General features: G+C 44.8%; 1 protein-coding gene across 1 annotated transcript in view; it reads left to right on the top strand.

Annotated features, from left to right (window-relative positions):
- Positions 1–265: 265 nt before the first annotated feature.
- Positions 266–20,775, top strand: part of LOC104276286 — a 54,226-nt gene continuing 33,716 nt past the window's right edge. The window contains exons 1-3 of the mRNA XM_009872543.1: positions 266–462; positions 18,647–18,722; positions 19,922–20,412. Coding sequence (XP_009870845.1) covers positions 394–462; positions 18,647–18,722; positions 19,922–20,412 — 636 coding nt within the window. The 5' untranslated portion in view covers positions 266–393. The remainder of the gene's footprint in view (positions 463–18,646; positions 18,723–19,921; positions 20,413–20,775) is intronic.

Genomic DNA, 20,775 nt, shown 5'->3' with positions numbered 1-20,775 from the left:
CCTCGGCTAGGGAGCTCTGCCGTCCCTCGATAGACACTCCGCGCCGAATGTCTCTTGTCCCCTGCAGCGCGCTGCCAGCTGGTACCTCCCTCCTTTCTCAAGCGTAACCCGGGAGGGGGTGGAAAGCGAAGGAAGTTTGGTGTCTGTTCTTTAGGCTACGGAAAGGGGATCCCTTCTCCCTCCGGCGGAGGGCTGTAGGACAGAGCGCGGTGGAGGAGGAGAGGGGTATAGCTGGCAGCGGGCTGTTCGGAGCCGTCGCCTGCACACCCCGGCGCCGCCGCGTACCTGGGGGTGCTGGATGCAAGCTCTGCGGGGCTCCTCCAACCGTAGCTCAGATGTAGATGCGTGCGCGTGTGTGTGCTTAACCCTTTCTTGGCTCCTCGGATTTATACCATGCTGAAGATCCTCACCAAAAAGCTCAGGAACCAGAGTTTGAACGAAGTTCAGCCTTTCCAGCTAAAGGTACGAACAGCCGTTTTTGTCTCGTTTGTTTTTTGCAGCTTCAGGTAACTAATAACGGGGCCTGGAGAAGCCAGTAACTTGGAGTGCTTATTATTCAGGGCCAGTTTCCTCTTAGCCGGCATGCTCAGTAGGAACTGGTCTAAGCTGTATTCCTGTTACTGAAGTCCTGTTCCTTTGCTGTCATAACTACCTTGCACAATTCAATAGGTAATACAGAAAGGTGGATAAAGGCAGGTGTAGCTCTCTGTTCCTTAGAAGTATTTACTCTTAATGGGCTTCACATTTAATTACATAGGTATTTGCCTGTCTGTCTACTTACCTTTGTATGTGTGCTATCTGTAGTCTTCCAGCCCTTGCCAGGCTAGAACTCCACTGTGCTAGGTACTGTAGAAACATGATTTGCCTAAAATGCCTTTTGGCTCATTATTTGAGTTTCTCTCGTTTCTGGTCCTAAAGGCTGGAATCTGAGCTCAAGTTTGCAGTCTGGCTCACTGCATTGACCCATGTTTTTCCAGACTCTGCTTACATCCTTTCTTATTGCTCAGAAGAAAAATGAGGATCACAGATTCAGGATTGGGAATATTTAAGCCCTTCTTGCTAAATTCAAAGAAGAAATTTTGAGCCATATGCAATGGGATAAAAATGGAGTCGTGATGAACAAGTTACAAAAAAATACTAGGTCCTGATTTGGCAAAAGTGCTGTGAATCAATAGATTCCCCTAGAAATCAGCAGAGTTACTCTGGATTGGCATCAGTACTGCAGGGAGTGCAGCGCCTGGCCCCAAATCAAAGAAAGGATCTGAGAAAAGTAGCAGCCCTTGTTGCTCGAGTTGGGGGCTGGGGATACGTACACCAGACTCCAGTCTTTTGTATGTGTTAAACAGAGGCGGATTGCCGTGTGGCTGCACTTCTGCGCAGTCACTCTGGACAGGCTGATGGCAACTTTGTTAGAAACAGTGCTGATATTTCCTCAAAGTTTGCTCTGTCTGTGTACTTTTTCCTGTGGGGTTTGCACATTTTGTGGTTCTTGGGGGAAGCAGGATTAGATTTTATTTTTGGAAATAAAGTAGGGTTGTAGTGGACTGATTCAGTGCAGAATGTCTCTGCAGAGGCAGTAGGGGATTTCTCCTGAATGCTGTGTTTCTGGGCCTTGTGGCTCTGATGGTCTCCCTTAGCTTTACTGTTTTTTCTCTTGGAGCCTTAGGTTGCAAACCCATGAGAATCTTTGGAAGGAGCTCTCAGGGTTATACACAGCCTTCAGGATGCTTGGAGGCATGCAGGAAAACCTTCAGGAGTGGGCATCTGCAGCCATTTTGTTTGTATTAATGCAAAGGTTTTGTGCTGTAAACAGGTGGTCTGCATTTTTGCAGGCTTGCGCTGTTTCTTGCAAGGCTGATGCATAGACCATCAGAGGTATCCTTGCAGCCTGCTGTGGAGAGTGGTACAATGACTGGCATACATGTGTGTGGGCAGAAAGCCAGACTTTTAAACTCTGGTTTTATATATGTTTTGTAGGCCTTTGGGGACTATGTGCAGCTGCCTGGTCTTGGCTGAGCCTTGTACCAGCATACTAATTGCTTAACAGAGTGTGCAGTGCTCCGTGTTAGGTGTTGCGCCAGATCTCCTTGCAGGTGTGGACAGAGGGTAGGTGTCACAAGTAGCAGGTAGTGCGAGAGCTTCCTGCGGCTGCACTGTGGATGGACCCTGTCATGAAGCCAAGTGCCCTCCTGTACCATCTCCCTCTGCTGCCCTCAGCTGATGTGGGGCTGCCAGGCACAGACTGAACTTCTGCCTTCTCCACGTCCTCGCATCGATCTGCGTCTGTGCATATTCTTGCAGGTATGGCTGGTGCGTTATTTAAAAGGTCCAGTCTGCTGTCATTGAAGCCTAGTGAAAAGTTGGTTAGATGTGAGTGTAAAATCAGGTTTTTAGTAGTGGATGTGGAGAAAGAGCAACTACTTTGGACAGAGTAAGAACTGACCTGCATCCACAACCCAAACCAAGAGCTTTCTGAGCTGTAAAAACAGTATGCTTAGCTGCTCTTCTTCATTACCCACTTGCTTTTGCACTTTATGGCCTTTGCTGGAAGTTCCCAAATTCAAGGGGAAGCAGGCTGCTGTTGTTTCTAACTTGTAACAGTACTGCCATTAGGCAAAGTCATGAGACGGTGTCCTTGGGTGAATTGTCAACTCATTTTTGTAAGCCTGGGAGACTTTTTGTTTTCCCCTCCGATTGGCATCCAAGCTTTGGGAATCTTTTCAGGATGAAATTTCTGTCCACGGTAGATATCTCATTTTGGTACCCTGTGTCACAAATCAGTTTAGTGTGGCTGTGATAGGTCTTCCTAGTTTTTGCACCTTGAAAAGCTGAGAGGCTGCCACTGCCTCCTGTAAGTGAAACCAGGAAACAAGCAAGCTTTGGATGTTGATGTAATGGACTTTTCTTCTTTTTCCCTGTGGAAGTTAGTCTTTAGGCGGCTGACAACCAAGTCTGCTCAGAGGGCTCTGACTTGAGATCTGCTGGTTTGTGCTGATGTTGCTGAGGAAGTTGGTGTCCCTTTATTGCCCTTTCACCAAAAGTCACCATAATGGGAAGGCAGGGATTGACTGACTGAGATTTCACCTGCTGTTAGGTTAGCGTGCGCTGCCAGCAGTTTCTGGTAAGGGTGGCTGGGCTGTGAAGCGTGGTAGTTAGGGTTCAAATTTGAATCTTTAACCTTGGAACACTGGTCCTGCTGACCATGCTGTCTCTCTGCTGGACACCTGTGCCCCTATAGCAGGGGCGGCTAAGTGATAGCAGGTCCACTCCCAAGCTCTTACTGTTTGTAGTCCAGCCCATTGGTTTAGAGTCCTTCAGCTGCTGCAGCTAAATCCAAGAAAGGATTGCAAATTGGAGCCTTGTGCCTCAGCCTCTAGTTCCATCTCTTGCTTCAGTGGTCTGGTGTTATTTGCTAGAGATTAGGCCAGATTCAGAAACCTCTGGGTTCTGGCTGGCTGTTAGAAAGTGAGAGCCAAAAGCAGATCTGACCTTACAGGTTAAGGGTCATCTTTGGTAACAGCTGGCAACTGAGTCTATTCCAGAGTAGATGTTGTGGGACAGGAGAGGAGTGAGAAGGTGCTTGTCCCATACTATAGTGAAGTGCTTCAGATAATGAAAGTGAGAGAGGTCCTAAAATCCAGCCCTGGAATTTTTTTGGTTTTCCATTATTACAGTCTAGTACAGTTTTTTATTATTTTCTTTCATAGATTTGGACTGGTAGCCCTGAGAGGCCCTTCCTGAACTTTAAGTCAAATTGTTCAAGGAGCTTTTAAAATGCATATCTTGGGGTTGCATGTGGGTTTATGTGATGGAGTACTGATATTACGCCCTTAAAATTGCTCTCCAAACAACTCGGTGAGCTTTCTACAAATGAAACCTCTTGCTTATCCCCACGACTTTGGGGTAGGGGTTTCTCATACAGATGCATTTCTTCCAAATCCCTCTTTAACTTTTGTGCCCTTGCATATTTGTGTAGTGGCTAAAGTGTAGGTGTCTATTTTCTAAGCTTTGCTTGCAAGCAAGCTCCTTGGGGCAGGGAGCATCTGGTTGGAACAAGTCCGTGCATTGCCAGTCAAACTAAGCTCTTAATTAGTGGCCCTAGGTGTTATCAGAGTGAAACAGTTGGATTGTGGCGTGTTAAAAAATTAACTGGCTGGAACACGTAGCTGAAGAAAACTGAGCACTCTAAGGGTCGCAATTCCGTTCTGAATTTGCTGTTGACACAGACAACTCTGAAGGTGGTACAATTGATGGTCTAATCCACAGAAGTTGTTACATTACTTATGTACTTGGCATATTTCTTTTTGTCCTGAGCAGAAGTAATTAAGACGTGTTTGTCATTTCTTTAATGTCAATGAACAAAATGAAGTTATACATGAGTCTGTTCTGGTGACAGATAAGCGCATTTTCTTGCCATGTAACTTTAGCCTTATGCTTGCTTATGAGGAAACTGCACCAGGCACTAACAAAGCCACCATGTCAGCTCTCTTCATGTACACTTGCAGTTTGTACGTGTGCATGCACAGCACTGGGGACAAGCAAGTCATGTCAGTTATCTTCTGCTGGCATCTGCATCCGGAACCAGTTATGAGACTCCGGTCTGGCTGGCTGGCCCTGACAAGCCACTGGGAATCATCTTGATCCTTCCTATATGACGGGGGTTCAGTTGGCCGTGCAAAGTGAACCTCAGGCCTCCAGACAGTGATTTCTGAGTCAGTGTTGTGGTGGTAGCTAGTTATTCCGCAGAGCCAAGAGTGTGTTACTTAATTTTTTTTCTACTCGAACAAACAAACAAAAAAGTGAAGCAGCATTGTTATTCTTGATGCATGGTGGGTATGCTTTCAAAGATCTATGTAAGGGCTCATGCTTTGCGTGAATGAGGACAGATTAATTTCCTTCTTCTTTGGGTTGACTGCTTGTCACGTGCTCAGCCAGCCACTCATCTTTGGGCTGGCTGAAGACAACTTTTCACAATGAAGATTTAGCTTTGTCTCTTGTGTTATGAAGGTTTTCTCTCCTTCATGGGTTTTTCAGCACATCTTACCAAACAGGTTAATTCCAGGTTTGAAGGACTCTTCTACATTGAAGCTTCTGGTTTGTCTTAGTCTCACTCAGGAGAGCCACAAGCACTTGCATGAGTGGAAGTGTGTAAGTACAATTTTGGCTATTGGACTACCTACAAATACACCTAAAGTTAGGCTTGTAATATTTTAGACTAACGTTAGTGGGTTAGAAATTCTGTAATAGATATTTAGCAAAGGCAAATAATAGAAGAGGCAATCCCAGCCACTCAGAAACCTTAAATTTTTGAGACTTCTGCCTGAGGCATTGTAAAATAATAGATTTGCAATTCTTTCTATTGGCTTCTGAGGTCTGAATCTTCAAGGATTGTCATCATTCCTGTGCAGACATTCTGCACCGATAATATCTTGTAATGGCTTAATTCCAGAGAGTGGGACTTCAGACAAATAGCAGCTATTGCATACAGCGTAATGGAAAGTTCATTGGAATAATTCAGTGAGATACCCTCTCAGCTGGTCATCTTTATGACTGATACGAAAATATGGGCTAGATTAAAAAAAGAATAATCCACCTCTAATGTTGCAAAGAAATCTGATTACTTTCTCTTGTATTTTCCAATTCTTGATTTTTTTTATTTGAATGAAAATTTGACACTTCTGAAAGTGTAATACTATCTATTTAACTGTTGCATTTTGGTGAAAAAAGGTTAATCCATTTTGCTTTGCTGAATAATGCAGTTCTACTTATTTCCTGCCATCATGCGCTGTCTTATGGCTCCTGCATTTATGTTGCACTGTTTGGGATGCTAAAAGGAAAATAGCTTATACTTGAAGTGAAAAATAGAAAGCAGGCCCAGGCCATAATTTTTTTTAAAAATTATAGCTCTTGCAAAACAGTGACTTCACCTTTTTTTAGAGTAAGAGGCGAGTCTTGCATCCACGTAGGACGTCTCTGTGAAGGGATGGATGAACAGGGCACCATTGCAGTAGCATGCCACTGGCCAGCTTTTCTGGCTCTTCTAGATGTGCCTGGGGTCACAGAAGTGTTTTTGGGATGCCTCAGTATGGGATCCAAGGCCTGTATTCTCTTTTCAGTGGGAAATACACTCCCACAGTGTAGGCAGTGCCAGCACCTCCTACCCTCATGCATTTATCTGTAGCCCCTGTTCTCCTGTTCAGTGGGATTCAGGTTGCCGGGTGACCCAACTCTTCCTAGCAACCACCATTCCAGGTATGTGTGCACTCAGGGCTGTTTTCTGCTGCAGGAACTGTTGTACGTGGCTGTGGGCAGAGCCTGTTTGTCCTCTCGCCACTGTTGACCAGCAGAGTCAGCCAGCTAAGCTGTTTTTGAATAGGCACCAGCACCACCCACAAGTGCTCAGTGTGAAGGCAAGGATTTTGAGGAAAGCCAATTAGTTGTGACCTTTATCTGCACAGAAAGCAGTCCCTGTGCAGTATGAACTCTGCTGTGACCCTAAAGTCTGTATTAAGGACATATGGCCCAATGTGACCTATCCAGAGCTGTCTCTGTTCTGATCTGGGAACAGGCCTGCCCAAGCTGTGTCGATGTGGCATGGTGCACAGTGCAAAAAATATTTCTTCTGGACCAGCTTGGCCACTGCTTGGGGGTCGACAGCTCAGGGTGCCTCTGGCATTTCTCCCCTCCTGATATATCCTTGCTTTTCAGGCCTATTATCCTTGCCATGGGCTGGCCTCTTTGGACATTGACCTGGCCTCCATGTGCACTTCAGTATATACATCATACTGAGTTATTCAGTTCTTGTAGGACAGGCATTTTGAGGTTGGGGTGTCTCAGGAGCTGGCTGAGGTAGAGGAACGGATCTCACATGGTGAGTAGTCTCTCTTCCTCCTTGCACAATTACTGCAGCACACCAAGTAGTTGGCTGGTTGAACTTCTGCTGTTCTCCGAGACTGCCCTAACAGAGCTGGAATGCTGCAACAGAGTACCCTTGTGTGGGTACATCATGTGAAGAGCTCACATGGTTGCCTCTGTAGTCTGGCCTTGGTAGCTTCATGGAGGAGGAAATAATGTGGACACTTAAAAAAACCTTTCCAGTAGACCTGGATGTTAAGAAAGTATTTTACTTGGAAGATTTTCACCAAAGCTGCCACATAGCAGCATGTTCAATAACCCAAATCCTGGGTCTTCCTAGCAGTTCTGCGTTAGTGTGGCAGAAATGTCAGCTGGGAGTGGCAGGAGCTGAAAGCTCAGAGAAGGTTCTGTGAGTGGCTACCAGCTTTGCAAGTAGCTGGTGTGGACCAGTCTTTGTTTCCAGCACTCTTAGCCAGCCAGCCAGCCCAGCATCTGGGCTCACTGTAGAAATAAAGTCCTGCTGCAGGGCTCCCTCAGCTTGCCAAGGCTTGAGCCATGTTGCTGGGAACAGAGATCGATGCCTGTGCTGCACTGGCATGCACCTTCTAAATGAGTGTTGTCAGTGAGATGTGGTGACAGCTGGGGAGGTCTCCTTCAGGTATGATAGACTGTGAAACTACGGATTGCTTTCCTTAAATGAGCTGGCATCATGTGGAACTGGCATGACTGGGTTAGTTGGTCATTTTACCCAGCAGACACCTGAGAAAAGCCCTTTACAGCTTTGCCTGGGTTCACCTTTCAACTCTTGCTCCAGCATCTGCCCATATAAGAAGATCTAAGAGTTCAGGGCTAGAAATGCTTTCTGAGGAGAAGAGGAAACCAATGTCTGAGCCTAGATGTTCTGAGGATTTTTCTTAATTTTTAAAATTTTTTTTTAGTCATGCCTCCCATTTCAGGGAAGGGTTGACCTGAGGTTTGTTGCCTGACTGCAAGGTGGTCCTTAACTGAATTTAGATTTATGAAAGGACAGGAGATGCCTGCATAAAGTATGCCAAATACCTCAATATTCATTAATGTCCACAATGACAGGTGGACTTTGGTTTCTGACATTTCTAGGGAAGAAACTATTGACTGGCCTTGAGTAGCTGATTAATTGGTTTGACTGGACTACAAATCTGGTTTTGAGCCACTAATCTCAATGAGATCACAGAATTCAAGCTGCTGATGGCCTAAAGATCCCATCCCCTCACACTCATTTTGTTCAGAAATCTATAATCTTTTTCTTTCCTAATGGGGTCATGTTGTTGCCATGATGATGCAGGCTATATTTTATTTAACTGATGCCCTTACTTCTTGGTATCAGAGGCCACAATCTGCCAAACTCTATATGGGTATAGGATGAGAAGAAAATTTCCTTTGGTTGAAGAGATAATTTCCCATCTTGAGGAAAGGTGCCAGACAGGCAGTTAGAGCTTCCAGTTTGCTGAGAGTGTGTCTGGATGTAAGCTGGGAAAATATAAAATAATCCTTCCATATCCTGCCATCCAGTTATTATATGCAAAGCCAAGTGATTGTTCCAGACAGTTGTCTGCAGCCAGACTGTTTTTGTGTATGTGTTTCTTTTTTAAAAAATTTTTTTTCTTTATTCCTAGGAGTTGATTATTCCAGAGAAATAAAAGATCTTTGGCCAAAGGATAATGAACAGGAGAAAACAGTGGTATTTGGTGCAGAGCATATGAAGTGAAATAATTTAGAGGCTTATTCTTGGGGATCACCTCAGCGGTATTTGCAGAGGGCTGCAGTGCAATGTGGTTTTTCCCATCTTGCTCCTGAAATGGAATGTCAGGGTGCTGATTTAGTATGTGGTGCTCGGGCACTGTCTCAATAGCTATCTGTGGTGAGTGAGGTGAGGTGGATCTGCAAGAACACTGTTGGGTTTTGTTCTGTGCATCCACTTGTGTTGTGACATTGCAAATAAGTGCATCTGGCCAGCTTCCCCAGATGGGGCTTAAGAGCACCCATCCTGTGTTAGACCTACTGTCTTTCACCCCTGTATCCTGTCTCCTGCAGGGGCCAGAGATGGATGCCTGGTGGAGACTAAGAACAGCACTTCCTGAGATGGAGCTGCTGTTTGTGCGTTAGTAGCCTAGTGGACTTTTTACCTAAACCTGTCCATTTCCTTCACCAAATCTGTGTAGAGTCTTTACATCCAGAAAATCCTGTGGCAAGATGTTTTGCACGTGAACTACATGTTGCTGGAGGATCACCTGTTATTTGTTTAGAACCTGCCTCTTACTAATTTAATTTCATGCTTTCTGTCTCATATATTGGAGGAGAGAATAAACATTCAAATTCTTTGTGCCAATCATCTTGAGCCCCTTCCTTCGTGCGCAGGATGAAGACACCACCCCTTTGGCCACATTCTCCTGACTAGGAACCACTTGGAATCACACAATGCCTGCCAGGAAAGGATCTGGTGCAGTGAGAACAAGTTTTGACATGATCCCAACTCTTACTTTAAAGATGCCTGACTAAATGGGTGAAAGATCTGATCTTGAAGGATTATCCCATGTTACTACCTTGCTCCTTGATAAAACACAAGACTTTTGATGTAAATCCATAGAGATGAAACGGCTTGCATCCACTTGCACTCAGAAGGGTTAATGTGGGATTTTTAGAGGAGGAGAAACCTAAAATGTTTCATGTGCTCCAAATGTGTTTTCCAGCCTGACTGTAAAGCATTGTTCCTTGTGTTTGCAAATCTGCCTAATGTAGTTCTTTATGGCTGAGCAGAGGTGAGTGTCGAGTGAGGTCTCCCAATGCAGGCAGCTTCTCTTCAGCTAATGAAGTATCTCAGGGCAATGGCAGTTGCCCTTTCTCTTTTTTATGGTTTTTGTTCTTGTTTTTTTTTTTTTTTTTAAGTAAATGGAAAAATTGTTACCAGATGTGTTGTTTATGCCAGCTCCTGTCAGCTCTACTTCCCTGGTGGAGGGAACCCATGCAATGCTGCTGAATTGCTGGAAACTGTCGGAGAAGCTGGCTTGTGCAAAGGGATCTCTTCTCATTGCAGCAGTGTAGTAACTAAGGTAGGCCGGTGGGGGTGGGCTGTAAGTCAGGAGGGGTGTATTTAAGTCCCTGTGGCCAAAGCAGGCATAGTTGGTGCTGGTGTGAGCAGCTATTTCCCATCCTCTCCTCTCAGTACATGCATTACAGACAAGATAAGCTATGCTGTAGGTGCCTCTCCAGTTCTAGGTGTCCCTTGTGCTGTGTTCCCCTTATGCCTGAGAGCATTGTCAGCCTGTGATAATTAGTGCTGCTTTTAATCTGACTCTGTTTGGATTGCAAATGGCTGTAAATTACAGATGGAGCTAAATCACTGCATCTTAATGCAGGGTGGATGAGGCCTCCCTCAGTAATGAAGATCTTTAATCCTTCAGGCTCCTCCTCATCTTTCTGGATTGCTGTGCTTTGTGGTGTCAACACTGCTGAATAACACTGCTCCTGCATGGTGCGAGCCAGGGGAATGCCAGGGCTCCATGCTGTGAGCTGTTAGAGGAGTTGACCTCCTTTGCAAAGGAGGTTGATCCCTTTACAGCACAGCAGTTTCGTAGGTTGCTGCTTCTTTCTGCTGGGTGTTTCCTGACACTTTACCATTGTTTCCTTTACTAATTTCTGTCTGCATTACATATGTGAAATGCTATCTCCTGGTGTAGGATGAGAAAGTTAACAGGTAAATGCTAGTCTTCCAAGAGAATCCTTAAAACTTAAATATTAGTTAGCTATAATTTTTTTATCACATCAGCAAAGCCATGAGTAGAGTAACAAGAGCTGTCAAGAAACTTATTATGTGCATCCATCACATGCAGGTGACTGCTGGCTGAGACCAGGCTGTGCTGGGTATTTGTACTGGGCAGAAACTGAGTGTTGGGAGGAGAGTAGGAGGCTTGCTGGGGACATACTGGGAAGCAGCACATCTGGAAGCTTCACTTGCAGGGAGAAGTGGAGTTGGAGGAGGATATGGTTTCTGTCACTATAGTAAGAGCTATAAACCTTAAACAGCCTCTTAAGCTGGCAAAATAGTGATAGTCTGAGAATTTTCTAAAAATTCTTGCTGCTTGAAAGGGTGTTACATGTCACAGCATGGAGCTGCAACATTTCCCTGGTTCCTGTACTGCAGAAGCAATCTTATTTTTTAACACATTGTGGTCTGGGAAGGTAAGGAGGAAACTGGAGGATTAAAGGCTCTGCTTCAGTGGTTACATCTTTGTTACCAGAACCTATCCATCTGCTGAGCGAGGGCTGTAGTGGCTTGTTCTATCTGTAATTTCTAGCATCATAACCTGTGAAATCATGGCCACAAACACAACTGCAGCTATATTTATGCAAAGAGATTCTGGTTCTCATAGTGGCTTTGAGGATGAATAAACTTAATGGAGTTTTCTCAGATTTGCAGTATCCTGAGACCAGAGTTCCAGAGTGTTTTCTGCCTAGGAGACTTCAAGTCTCATTTTACAGTTGGTAGCATTTATTTTGTGTCTTCTGTCACACGAGTTTGGTGGATAATGGGAGAAGCACGTGTATGTGTGGGTAACTACACCGTTGGTCTCTGCTGGGTAGAGCTGAGTCTGTTCTAGTCTCTTTGCGCGTATTGCCTTTTGGAGGTTTATCTTGAGTGGAATTTAAAAGGATGATGTTGCTTTTGCTCTTCTAACCATATTTGCCCAGAGCTTTTGAGAATTGACCCATGGTGGGTAAGAGTCTCAATTAGAATTATAGAATTGTTTAGGTTGGAGAAGACCTTTAAGATCATCAAGTGCAACCATTAATTTGGCACTGCCAAGTCCTACCACTAAACTGTGTATGTAAACACCACATCTACACATCTTTTAAATACCTCCAAGGATGGTGACTCAGCTGCTTCCCTGGACAGTCTGTTTCAATGCTTAACAACCCTGTCTGTGAAGAAATTCTTCCTAATATCCAATCTAAGCCTCTTCTGCTACAACTTGAGGCTGTTTCTTCTCATTCTAGCACTTGTTACTTGGGAGAAGAGATCGACCCCCACCTTGCTACAGCCTCCTGTCAGGTAGTTGTAGAGAGTGATAAGGGCTTCACTGAGCCTCCTTTTTTCCAGGCTAAACAATCCCAGTTCCCTCTTAATAAGAACTGTGCTCTAGACTCTTCACCAGCTTTGTTGCCCTTCTTTGGATGTGCTCCAATACCTTACTGTAGGTATCAGCTGCCTTCACTTCCCTGTGCTCAGAGAACATCAGATGTCTGCTGTTTCTGGTGACTGTGGAGTCCATGTGTTCAAGCACCATAGGCTCATTGGTGCTACTATATACAATACTTCTCTGGAGCTATGGTGAAGCACTGGGACTTGCTGTTTTTCATTTTTGTTTTTATCTTTAGCCTTTCCCTGCAAAATCATCTCAGCTTAGCCCTGGGAACAGCGTGGATGGATTTAGAAAGGGGAGTTTGATGCAGTCTCTAACTGATGCATGAGAACTTGTAGGGCAGGTGAGAGAGAGCAGAGAGTCCAGCGGTGCTCTGTGGATTTGGCCCAAACCACGTTTTGATAAGTCTCTTTGTTTCCTTTCCCAGTGTTGAAGAGAGCCACACTGCACTTGGCTCTGCACAGAGTCCTCTGATTCCCTCCACTTGCAAATAAGGATCCCCACGCACATGCCTCCTCACACCCACCCACTATTTGCGTCCTCGCTGTTCTGTGTAATCCTAGCACTTTGCTCTCAAGACCTAGGTAACCCAATGAAAGCACATACTTCTGGTGAGTTCACTGTTCCTCATAACAGAAGCTCAGTTTCCATGTTCTCTGGTTAATGGTCCCTACCGCTTGCACCCTGAGAGTTGCCAGTCCCCATGTTTGCCTGTGTTTAAGGTAAGCATTCAACAAAAATGACTTCTGTATTGTTAAAACATTGCAGATTCGGCTACCTGGAGTTGCTGTCTGCATCTGTCAAATCTGTGCAACTACCAGCAGTTAGGCACGTGCAGAAGTCTGTTCCTGCAAAAATAACAATTTCACTGTCTTTGACATGGGACTTAAGGAGTCTTCCAGCCCATCACTGCTTTCACCGACTCACTGGAAGCTGCTCTGTCAAGCAGGACAATGTTCAAAGGTTATGAACCCTGGGTTTGAATTGTAACCATTTGCAAGGAAATGAAGAAAGGAGTTTGAAGGCAGAGCTATTATGAAAATTAGAAATGAAAATAAAAACAATGGAAAAAATAGTTTAGAAAGCTTTTTCAAACTAGGACTCTTTTGCCTCGAAGTTTAGCTCTTGAAGGACCCCAGCTGTAAACCCTAGATCTAGTCTGAGCAGTCATATCTCACTTGTAGATGTTTGAAGACTGAACTGAATTTAATCTCTAACTCTCATGCTTTCCCTGAGGAGAGAGCAAGCATTACAGCCTCTTTTACCTAGCATAAATTGTCCCTGTAATGCTGAATCCCTCTAAAATAAAATTTAAAGGGGAACTTGGGAGAGGAATTGGATGTTGTTTTGAAAGTCTGTTTGACTCATTCCTTCCTTCTTCCTCATGTTGTTCCATGGCTCAAAACTGACTTTCAGTGTCTCATAATCTCCCTTGTTTTCCCACTCGAAGTCAGAGTTTCTTATAATTGAGAGGATGGCACCTCCCTCATTCAAGATCAGACAGTGTCCCATGGCAACTGCTGCAATTGTTGACCTGGAAAAATAACACTGGGGGAATTTAGGAAAATGCTTTTACTAAAGCCAAGTAGTTGAGATGGAGAAGAGCCAGCAGCAGAGCCCTGTGCTGTAGGATGCCCATGTCTCTTGCAGCTGCTCTGTAGGCAGTGTGGCAGGGGGAAGGTGAAGTGAGTGTCGGTTTCATTTCTCTGCTCTGAAGTCTGAAGAAATGGAAATTGGTTCCCCATAGCAGAGATATCAGTAGTCATCATCCCTTTCTGCTTTTGTGCCACGAACCAGTGAGTGAGATCAACTCAGCAAAGTCTTCTAGGGCACTCGGAAGGGACTTTGCTTAGTTGCAGAGATACCCTGAAGTGCCAGGACTCAAGTGAATGAGCTTGTGTCACAAACAGCCTGATTTGCAGCACCACAGGCAGGACTGGTCTCTGCTGGAGAAGGCACATCCCTGGAGGTAAACCCCCTCCCTTCCAGAGGGAAACTGGGAATGATGCTCTCTAGCCTGTGTGCAATCTTGATTTGAGATGGAAATGAGGGGTTGCCTGTGTTCAGTTCTATCTTCGTCTTTTCTGCTCCTCATGCACACACCCTCCACTGTGCCAAACCACTGCGTTGGTGTTTTACTTTTTCAGGACAATGCAGTCATTAAGTGAAGCCTGTTGGGAGAAATCTGTTCTGCCTTAGAAGTGAGATGCCCTTCTCTTTTGTAAGCTCCCAGATGATTCTTAATGTAATTACTTTCGATCGTATGATAGCAAGTTAATTTCTCTGCTGTAAGCAAAATCAGGAGGAATGCCACTTGAGCAGGGTGGGAAGGTTTTACTGTTTGGTGTATTTCAGGACTTTAGCAGGTAAGGATGACAGGACCCTTTAGGATCTGGGCGATTCTAGCTGCAGCTAGTTATCATTACTCGGTTGACAAGCAGCAGTGTGATGAAAAAGACAAAGATTTTTCTCTGGCTCTAGCTTTTTCTGCTAGTTCATCTTTCATGTTAAGTATTTCTCAAAGGTATAAGCTTTACACTCAATTCTCCTTAAATACCTTCTGGTTACACAAACCCATCTTTCCTTACTGGAGATTGATGCAAAAGCACATGCATGGGGAAGTTTGTCTGTGTTTCCATCTAGCATGATGGGAGTCCTTAGTCTGACAGAAGGCATGTCTGGTGCCAGAGCTGAAGGACTCAGGTGTAAGGCTGAGATCTTTGTCAAAAGGAGGCTGTTCTATTTAAACTTCAGATCTTATGCATTTTGTGAAGAACAACTGGAGGGTAAATGGACACTAGTCCTTTTTCTGGCTAGTTTTGTGCTATGGTTTGTAAACATTCACACGTCTATGTGAATTGAAGATTTTCTTCTCTTTAGTTTGCATGTTATGTGTACTGGGCAAAGTCCTGGGCACCCTGTTCTAGTTGACCCAGCTTGAGCAGGAGCTTGGGCTAGAAGATGCCAAGAGGTGTCTTCCAGTCTCAGCAGTTCTGTGATTTGCATGCTGTGAAAGAAGACATTATCTAGTGGGATCTTTGATGTGGAGATCAACAGCTACAACAGTGCCGTAATTCTGAGTTTGTGAGGAAAACGAGGCTGTGCTGTCTCAACAAAAGTAAATCTGTGGCTAATACAAGACAGGGACTGTACAAGGGAGGCTGGAGGCCTAAACACAATACTGCTGTGTTTAGAGGAGTGTTTTTGAAGAGAGGAAAGCATTACTGTTAAAGCCTAGGAAGAGTCAAGAGAGAGAACCTCTATCTCCAACTAGTCAGAACATTAGTCTTTGATTCCCTATATCTTTATAGTTTCTGGAAATTCTTGTTATCCATACAGACAGTCCTTTTTTGACCTTCCATCAAGGTTTGCCTCTGTGGTGTATTATGGCAAGGAGATACATGTGCAGAATTTCAGCTGTGAAAGATTAATGGTTAGTCTGATATGAACCATGGTTCTCTGCTAGGGAACATGGGAGCTAGGGTCTCATACAGAGGAGCTTGAGAGACTTCAGTTCCCACAACCAGGATGTAATTTGTGGAAGGATTTATTAATTAAAAGGGAATGTAATAATACTAAAATAGAAGACCTTGCTAAATGACAAATGGGAGGAAAATTATTTTGTCTCCAGTTGAAAGATGTGAAGACCAAGCAGAGGGCATTTGCATGTACGCAACCCACACGAAATCAGAGCTGAGTGGATGTCTAGAAGACAGTCCAGGTCGTGGACATCAGAGGCAATGTGACTTCTGAGTCTTGTCATCTCTTCATTCATGCGCATAACGCACAAATGCTGGATTTTAAGGCTTTTTGACTGGTAGCTTGTGATGTATATTATGGAAGTATTCTAATTTCTGAAGGTGTTGGCTAGAACAAGCTTATAATGACAGCAGTGTGAATAATGGGAGAAACCAAGTCTGAATGTTGAGAGAAGTGTGCTACTGGTACGTTCTTTTTCTAAAAGAATAAGTGGGTTGATAGGTTTCTCTAATTGCCTTGATTCTCAAAAGCACTTGATATGTTGCTTGTAAAAACCATAGATGGTTAAAGAGCAAATGCTTACTTTTCCATGGCTAGAATCAGGAGGATGATTACCAAGACTGTGGGATTCCCTTTTTTCCATGAAGCCTTGCATATTGCTGTACCTGTTTAATTCCCCTGGGATATACTATGGGACTAAACCCACAGACTCGGCGTCGTCTTCATTGAAAAGGATTTCTCTCACAGGTGCTCTGAACAAAACCTCTATAGAAATGTTTGAGGTAAATCACAGAGGATTAGTCTTGGGCTGCGTGTGGGACTGGGGAAGACTTGGCTGAGGAGGGTTATCCATATGAATCTAGGGGCTACCAAATTGCACTTGTACAGAGAAATGTATTTTGGAAGCGCAGGACAGGTAAACTGAGACCTTCAAAATGTCAATCATTGACTCAAATCCTACTCCAGTCTCAAGCCAGCGACATTGTGCAGTAGCTCTTTTACCTGCATGTGCTAGATGTCATTGCCTCTTTTTTGGAAGCAGTGCCATGCCACATATTGACATTTACATAGGAGAAAAACTGGAACTGATAGGTTTCCCACACAGAGCAGTTAGACCTCACTGAAAACCCCGTCACATCCAAATGAAAGGGTTTTATGTGGGAAAGAGCCACAGACTAAGGTCAATACCTCTTGAGTTTGAATTGGAGCCTTAGCTTTTGTAACAAAGACAGGACCACTGTCTGTCTGTACAGCAGCTAGCACAATGGCACCTCAGTGTCAGCTGTCCCCTCTGTGAACTACCATGGCACAAACAAGGTATTATACCTGTTCTGGGGACAACTAGAAGTCTGTTAATTTGGCAGTGTTCCTCAGTGCCAGCTGCCTTTATTAAATAGTGCATGTATGTGACTACATACAAGAAAATTGTGGTGGGGAAAAACAACCTCCTTGAAAAATTTCAACAATGGGGATAAATCTGTGCCACTTTCTGCATTCATCATATGACTGTTGGGAAGGTAATGTAAAGACTATTGAGGAAGAAAAATATTTTTTGATCTCTGAAGGGACAATGTAAATACAGAAGGGCAAAAGGTAGCTTTAAAAAAGGAGGAGGAAAAAAAAAAGTGACAACAGGCTTTCAGGGAACAAAACCACCAAACACAGTCCTGGAGGATTGTCACAAAATGGATGTGTTGACTTAAGAGCTGTCAAATTCAGTATCAGTCAGTATTTCACTTTCTCTGCTTCGGCTGTATATGTCTTTCATAGGCACCTAATTAAGTGTAGTTGCTCTTTTAGGTCTCTGTGAGGATGAAACACTCTGAGGACATTTCCCTAGGAACAGTGGTGGAGGTGAAATGGGTCCATATCAGTGTAATGGTTGCATGCTGTCTCGTTTTCTGTGAAAGTCAAGAACAGTGCATCAGATGCTTATTTTAAAATGGAAATGTGGCGTGTGACCTTTTGAAACCTACTGGATTCTGTTGTAGTTGAGTAGCTTGCGAGACTCTGCTAAGAATGACGAGAATGTTGTTGTTGTGAATAAAAAGGTGTAAAGAATAATAAAGCTCATCTTGCAGTGATCATGTTATTCCAGAACTGTCTCCTCAAAAGATTTCTTTTGAAGTATTGAATTTTCCTTTGACTCATTTGGTTTTGGCCACTGCTGGAGACATATACTGAGCTACATAGCTTAGAGGTTTGATCTTATGACTTCCAGGTATGCTCTATGCAGCAGAACAAAAGTCACTTTAGGAACAAGGTAGGCACAGTTTCACCTGCATAGGAACTCGGCAGCAGTGGGATCTATCTGACCTACAAAAGCTTGGTTTTGGATCTTTCAGCCCTTCTCAAGAGGAAACTACCAAGTTTGTTCAGTGTTAGAATATGCTTGAGTAAGTGAGTGTGTTGGCTAACCCAGAGCAAATGTTCCTGAAAATTTCTGATTGGCAAGATACTCGTTACTCTTGGAGCATTTAAGGTTGTTCAGTGGTACTGTAAGATTCTATGCTGGTGGGGACAACATAATGTTATTGTTTGCATTTCTGTGAAATCCTGTTTCTTTTATTTCTGTTACATTCTTCAGAGCTGTCCTGTAGGAAAGCAAGATGAGTGTGTTCTTTGGTGACGTGTGTGTGTGTGTGTGTGTCTTCAAGGAGGAAGTGTGGGTGCATACATAGGATGCATAAAGTTAACATGCCACTTCCATTTGTGGGTACCTTGCCAGACGATAGTGCTGTTGACAGGAAGTATCTTTATTTTGATGGTGGATTTTGGAGATTCAGTTGACCACGTGATGGGGATGTGGTAGGCCATGATGGTTGTAAGCCGTGTGTCTGGGGAACCGAGGGCAGAGTATGTTCGTTGTGCTTGGGAGAGAGTTGGTGGTGCAGTAAAGTGAAAATAGTGGTAGGCTATGTGTTTTGTGTTGCTTCAAGTAAGTGGATATGATGGGAGTTTGAGGTTGGGGGATGAGGGTGTGTATGCAGGGAGGTGCTACAGCCGGGTGTGTGCAGTTAGGTGGGGTGGATGCCTGCAGGATATGAGAGGGAGGGTTGGGGAAGTGGCTTGGGCAGCAGCAGGGCAATGTTCAGTGTTCACGATGAAGCCTTTTCTTTCTCCTTACCCCCTAGATCTCCTACCCCCCAAGTGATGAGGACAGCGATGACTCTGAGGGAGAGAACCAGGAGCTTGCTCAGATCGACAGAGGTAAAGGGATGAGATAGGAGGCTCGTGGGATGCTACAGCTGAAGTCCACTTTGCTTTTCGCTTGTGCTTTTTGAAGTACCTCCTTCTCTGTCACCAATGTACCACAACCAAATGCATTAAGTCAGTCACCTTGAAGCTTTGAGACCTCACAGGGAGAAGCTGGTGTTATCAGATGCTGCAGTCACACTTTGCTTACCAGAGGCAGACATTAACCACATGTTGAGGCCTCAGTGCGGCAGACATGGGGCAGACAATGTATACAGTTGGGTCAGCAGCAGAGCTGGGACTAAAAGCTTATCTTCTATTTCATTCTTGTGCACCTGCATCATCTTTTTCTAGGTTTCCTCTTCGTTGTTGTTTTGAGTTTTGACTTCACTGGAGACTCCTTTTCTCCTGTACTGTCAGTATTGGGCAGCTTTGTTCTTCAATCTAGCTGAAGATCTTTGATAGAGGAGAGACAAGTGCTCTGCTGTTGTTTTTTGGCATGGTATGAAGCAGCTTAGAGCTGCAGGTGAAATCTGTAGGAAATGCATCTGTTGAGCTATGTGCATGCCCTGCATTTTATTATCTAGCCAAGTTCAAGTGGTGGATACCTATGCAAAAGCAGAAGTAGTTAAATTTCTATCCGGCAGGACATGTCCTGTCGAAATTCAAATTGCTGCTCCATGTGCTTAACAGAGAGAGAGCTCAGCGGAAGAGGTGGAGCGTGCCCAGCTTGTGACTGAAGGCAGGCTCTCTTGTGTGACAAGTCTGGTAATGGAAAGAGGACTTTTACCTCCAGATCTCTATTTCTGAGCCACAGATGTGCGTCTTAGAATAGTGTAACTTGCCTCCTCTGCCCTGAGAATTGGTCCCTAGGACTTAACGGTTTTAGCCAGAGACAAGTGCCTGACAACACATTTGTTAGACCATGTTCAGGGGATGAGGTGGGTGTCCATGTTCTTGCTCTGCAATTAGACTTCACATGACAGTTTGTGAGGGGATGTCTAGCACTCTGGTGTAAACAAAGATCTCAAAACTTTCAAAGAGAAGCATTCAGCTGGGAGGTATTTCTTCTGGGGAAGAAAAGTTGGAAAACAGCTCAAGTTTATTTGGGAGGAGATTGGGGAGGGGAAAAAAGGTCAGGAGAAAGCAGACACAGTTTATTACATTGTGGGACACACATGTGCTCTGCCTCTCCTATCTCCTCCTCCCACCAGAGAGAAGACGGAATGGTACCTTGACCCCTCTGGCCACTAACCAGCTCCAGAACCAGGAGAACCAATGCTGCAAGGTTCGGGCCCTCTTCCATGCCAGCCTTGACCGCCACAGCTCTGAAGAGGAGCTGGAGCGCATCAACCGGGAGTTCGCTGCCGAGAAGCGGAAGTGGTCCCAGGTCAGCAGACTTGCCTGCTGCAGCGACAGCAACAATACCTCCTCCAGTGACGACGAAGTGAAGAACTTGTGCACGATGTCCTTCCGGCCTGTGGCAGAGCAGGCTGATGGCCTGCATGCCAGCCCAAGCCCTGTGCTGTTCAGTGCCTCCCCTCCCAAGAGACTCCAGCCCCTTGTGCGGAGCCCAGCCTCCAGACCTTTAATCTTCACGAGCGTTGGGACGGGCCTTGAGCAAGTCATGCCTTGTAAGAGACATCGGCAAGGATACGGGGATAAGGTCAGCAGGCCAAGTCTTGACCTGGAAAAAATGCAGCAGGTAAGGCAGAACTTCGTATGAGGAAAGCAGCATCGCTTGAGAGAAGGTGGTGTAAGTAAAAGGGATTACTGAGGCAGGGTTCAGTAAATTCTTAGGGTTGCTTCTTGTGATCATGTCTTCAGGGACATAACTGGTATTCCTGCTGTCTAGGATAATCTAGGCCTGACTGTAGATACCTCTCCTGAAAGGTAAAGCTGCTGCTACTTGAGTGGCTCTTGCTACCTTTGAGCTGTTCTTGCTGCCCCCATTAGCAAGGCAGCACCCATACTGTCTGGTTCATTGCATGGCACAGGAGGAAATTCACTGGGGTTCGTTTTTCTCAGGTTACCCCTGCTGCCATGATCTGACCCATAGCATTTACTC

This window comes from Apaloderma vittatum, unplaced genomic scaffold, assembly GCF_000703405.1.
Source record: "Apaloderma vittatum isolate BGI_N311 unplaced genomic scaffold, ASM70340v1 scaffold9097, whole genome shotgun sequence".
NCBI classification, from domain to species: domain Eukaryota; kingdom Metazoa; phylum Chordata; class Aves; order Trogoniformes; family Trogonidae; genus Apaloderma; species Apaloderma vittatum.
The sequence above is the reverse complement of the archived record's forward strand: the minus strand, read 5'-3'. Positions and strand labels throughout refer to the sequence as shown.